At 62.2% G+C, this 4,484-nt stretch overlaps 1 protein-coding gene across 1 annotated transcript; it reads left to right on the forward strand.

The window, feature by feature from the left end:
- Positions 1-20: 20 nt before the first annotated feature.
- Positions 21-3,805, forward strand: CABLES2 (Cdk5 and Abl enzyme substrate 2). The gene is made up of 7 exons (XM_004716079.2): positions 21-416; positions 790-898; positions 1,060-1,225; positions 1,451-1,554; positions 1,693-1,799; positions 1,949-2,153; positions 2,254-3,805. Exons 1-7 carry the CDS (start codon positions 310-312, stop codon positions 2,392-2,394), a joined length of 939 nt encoding a protein of 312 aa, XP_004716136.2. The 5' UTR covers positions 21-309; the 3' UTR covers positions 2,395-3,805.
- Positions 3,806-4,484: the final 679 nt, after the last annotated feature.

The raw sequence follows: 4,484 nt of genomic DNA on the forward strand, positions 1-4,484 counted from the left end.
CACCCTGTCTGCCACGTGGGCCAAGGGAGTGCCTTTGGTGGGCTGGGCCCTTCCATGCACACACAGCCAGCCTTGGCATGCTCCACCCAAGGGCCCTGCCCAGCTCTCTCACAGGCTGCCTGCTACACCCAGAGCCAGCCCCCAGAGATACTCCCCACAGCCCCACCCCCAGGACTGGGCCCCCACACATGCTAACCCCAAGAACAGTCCTCGTTGACGCCCCCCCTCCCCCAGTGTAGTTTCAGAGTGAGATGTTGCTCACCTGTCCCCTCTGAAGTGCCCTTACCCACCCCTTCCCATGCCCACCCCATGCCCATTCCTGCCCCTGCCCCCCTCAGGATTGTGTTGATCTGTGCCAAGCGGTCCCTGTGTGCAGCCTTTTCTGTCCTGCCCTACGGAGAGGGCCTGCGGGTCAGGTGAGTGTCCCCTCTGTCCACCCTGCAGGGCAGCACCAGGCATGGGTGGCCAGGTCTGCACCTTCAGGGACCAGTAGCTGTGGGCTCCCACCTTCCTGTCACACATCTTACAGAGAATACAGTACTGCCCGGGGATGGGACGGTACTGCATGGCCTGGAAGACCCCCGCCCTTCTGTGTGGGAGAATGCTGGTCCCCAGGGCCTGCCCAGTGGCACCCTGACCAGAGGAGGGTCTGCGCCCTTGCTGGTGTCGTAACAGGAAGAGCAAGGAGGGCGCCTCTGGGTGCTTTGAGTGAGGGGCTCACTGGGCGGGGGACGAGGTGGCCGCGGGGCTGGGACTGCTCGCTCAGCTGGCCCACCTCGTGCCTCACAGTGACCTGAGGGTGGACGGGCAGAAGCAGCGGCATCCATCAGGTGGTGTCTCCGTGGCCTCTGAGATGGTCTTTGAGCTAGAAGGTGTCGAGCTGGGCGCGGATGGAAAGGCAAGCTTCGCGACAGGGCTGGGGCACCAGGGGTGGTGGGCGAGGAGAGGTACTGGTGGGAGGCCGAGGGGCCCAGGGAGCCGCTGCCCACCCCACCACCCCCTCCGGGGAAGGGCAGAGGTCTCAGCAGCTCCCTGGCCGCCATGTGATTCCCTGCCCAGGTTGTGTCCTATGCCAAGTTCCTGTACCCCACCAACGCCCTGGTGGCATCCAAGGGTGACAGCCATGGCCCTACGGCCCAGCCTCGACCTAGTATTCCCCGGTCTCTGCCAGGCTCCAGACACAAGCCCGGCCCCACCAAGTCGGCGCCAGCAGCCACAGAGCTAGGTACGCCGTGGGCTTGGGCCACAGCCTGCCGAGTGTGGGGCAGGGGGCAGTCAGCCAGGGCCGAGGCCATCCCTCCGTGGAACCACCAAGTCCAGACGGGGCCTTCCGCCTGCCCTCAGCCTCTCATGACCCCAAGGCGCTCTGCTCCCCTGGCTGCCCCGTGCCTTGTCCCTGGCAAGCTAGGCAGAGCCCAGTCTCTGTAGACTCAGGCTGTCCCACCTCCAGGGAGTGACCCCAGCGATGCTGTCGAGTACAACCCCAACCTCCTGGATGACCCGCAGTGGCCCTGCGGCAAGCACAAGAGGGTCCTCATCTTCGCCTCCTACATGGTGAGCGCCGGCACCACGCCACTTCCCCAGGGTGTCCAACGGGGCCAGGGTAGGGGGGTGCTGCAGACAGCCTGGCCTGCCCCTTGCCGTGGGCCCAGGAGGCCAATTGAGGGCAGCCACCGTGCACCGCTGTTGCAGACCACGGTGATCGAGTATGTGAAGCCTTCAGACCTCAAGAAAGACATGAACGAGACCTTCAGGGAGAAGTTCCCGCACATCAAGCTCACCCTGAGCAAAATCCGTAGGTGAGGCAGCGGGGGCAAGGGGAGCACGGGCCTGCCCAGGAGCCCAGCCTGACGTGTGTGCACGCGCACGCAGCCTGACGTGTGTACACGCGCACGCAGCCTAACGTGTGTGCGTGCGCGCGGCCTGACGTGTGCGTGCGCGCGTGCAGCCTGAAGCGGGAGATGCGCAGCCTGTCGGAGGAGTGCAGCCTGGAGCCCGTGACCGTGTCCATGGCCTACGTGTACTTCGAGAAGCTCGTGCTGCAGGGCAAGCTCAACAAGCAGAACCGCAAGCTGTGCGCGGGCGCCTGCGTGCTGCTGGCCGCCAAGATAAGCAGTGACCTGCGCAAGAGCGAGGTCAAGCAGCTCCTGGACGTGAGTGCGGCCGGGACCATCACGGGCTCCCCTCTGCCGGGCGGCTGCCACATGCGGGGCTGATGTGTCTGTCCCCGGGCCTCTGCTCTTGTCCCCACAGAAGTTAGAAGAGCGGTTTCGGTTCAACCGACGGGACCTGATCGGGTTTGAGTTCACGGTGCTGGTGGCGCTGGAGCTGGCCCTCTACCTGCCCGAGAGTCAAGTGTTACCTCACTACCGGCGCCTGACCCAGCAGTTCTAGTTGCCGTGCGATCCCACCCTGCCCCTCTCCACACCCTCTGCTTTCCTTCCTAAGCCACACCTCCTGTCCATGTCTGGGAGTTTTCCCGAGGTTGTCTCCCATAGGTGGGCTTCGGTTAGGTTCTCCGAGCACTGTGGGACCACGCCAGCATATAGGCCGCAGAGTGGGAGCGTTAGGGCGGGGACGTGGCCATGGGCCCCCAAAGGCTGACTCCTCCCACCAAGCCCCACCCCACGAGGCAAACCTGCCTTCGAGCCTGCTTTTTATTCCTTACTCCTGGACTCCGTTCTTCCAAGCATCGTGTCACTGTGAACGCCACATGCTGCGTCCCACTCCCAGGACTTGGAGCAGCCCTCACACCTTATTATGCAAGACCGCCCACCGCCCTCGCCCCGGAAACCCGGGCACCCCGACTGGGGAAGATCTGCTGCTTCTGACTCATCTCCCTGAGCAAGGCTGGACCTGAGAACACGTGGGTTAATTTGTAACCCAGGTTGGGTTTTGTGCATCTTTCAAGAGGAAAATCGGTGAAGTCTGCTGATGTTGACTTTAAAAACCTCGATACATGATCCAGAATTGAGAAGCTGTTGCTGCCCCCTTCCCCTAGCTTGTCCGCTGTCCACAGCAGCAGGCTCAGAGACCCTGGGCAGCAAGGTCCATTTTGCCTCATGGGCCAGCTGGTCTCAAAAAACAAACTGTCATCCCAGCCAGACTGCACCACCCCAGCTCTGTTGACCTTGTCTCCAGTGCCCCCACCCCCAGCATCTTGACTAGGGCTTCTGCCAACTGTCACCAGCAGCTGCTGGGCGGAGACCCCCAGCACAGGTGGCAGTTGTCCTCTCACAGGTCACGTCAGCACACGGGGAGATGCAGGGGACCAGGTGCCAGTGTCCCAACCGTATTTATTGCCAACATTTCCTCTTCAGGGCCAGACAGCCCCCTCTGGAGCCAAGGACCATCCCTCAAACCTGGTTTGCCCTCGTGAGCAGGGGCTGGCCCAGGAACGCTGCTAAAACGCCATTGTCAAGGCCCCACAGAATTCCATTCTGAAAAGCCACTGGTGGCAACCCCTCATACCATCTCAATCAGGCCTCTGTGCAAGGCCTCTCGGACAGCGTGGCTGACATGGTCACTTAGGTTTGTGTGTTCGCGTGCTGAAAGTTACCTTCTACTGCCCCCATGTTTTTTTCATAATGCCCAAAGCTGCCACTGTGCGGTCCCCAAGGCTTGTGCAGGACAGTCTGTAAATCACAAAGGCCAAGAGCTCCATCCTCAAATCCAGCGTGGCCAGTCTCCAGTGTTTGTTGGGCTTGTGGCCTTGACCCCAGCACCTCTGGGAGGTGTGGGATTGTCGGTCTTGGGTCTGTTTTCTAAGGGATAACTTGTTTTGCAATAAAGCTTGGTTTTGCTACACCAGTCCCAAAGGTTTGCTTTCCAAACTCTCCTGTGTGGAGTGGACTGAGTGCCCTGGTGGTAGTTATGAAAAAAACAAACCACGCAGGCAGGGGGTTCACAATTTATTTCTGACACCCAGGACCCTCCTGAACCAGCAAAGGTAGCCGCCCCATCGTTCCCGGTAAGGGCTCCCTCTGTCCAGGATTCACGCCATCAGAAGTTCCTGAAAAGGGGAGATGGCAGGCAGTGTAGGGCAGGCAACTGGCGAAGCCCAGCCGCTCTGCCTCCAGGCGCCCCTCTTACTTGGAAACGATGCCGTCCGCCTTGGCCAGCCGGAGGATGGAGTCGTCGGACTCGCCCTGTAAAACAAGGGCCGGCGTGAGACCCTCGGGAGGGAGGGCTTCCCGAGCGCGGCGCGCCTCAGCCCCGGCCCTCGCCACACTCACCATCCTGCGGATGGCCCCGCAGATCGCGTAGGTCTTAAACTGGCCGTTGAACCTGCCGGTAACCTTGTCAACCTACGGACGGACAGGCGGCGGGGTCAGCCTGGGCTGGCCGCCCGAGGCCAGTGGGCGGAGCACCGCGACCCGCCCGGCGCCGGCTTACCTCGGCCACGTTCATCTGGATGGACGCGTGGTCCTTGGCGCCGATGATGCGGTTGCTGGCGGAGCTGTGGGGGCAGGGCGGTCAGGGGG

Source organism: Echinops telfairi, unplaced genomic scaffold, assembly GCF_000313985.2.
Source record: "Echinops telfairi isolate 266 unplaced genomic scaffold, ASM31398v2 ScPeMD7_7414;HRSCAF=8452, whole genome shotgun sequence".
Lineage (NCBI taxonomy): Eukaryota > Metazoa > Chordata > Mammalia > Afrosoricida > Tenrecidae > Echinops > Echinops telfairi.

Bases quoted from the DNA above. Each gene is read 5' to 3' on its own strand.
- CABLES2 (XM_004716079.2), top strand. From the start codon at position 310: ATGCCCATTCCTGCCCCTGCCCCCCTCAGGATTGTGTTGATCTGTGCC. The intron at 1,226-1,450 runs GTACGCCGTGGG...TCCCACCTCCAG, and splicing joins GCCAGCAGCCACAGAGCTAG to GGAGTGACCCCAGCGATGCT. The intron at 1,555-1,692 runs GTGAGCGCCGGC...CCGCTGTTGCAG, and splicing joins TCATCTTCGCCTCCTACATG to ACCACGGTGATCGAGTATGT.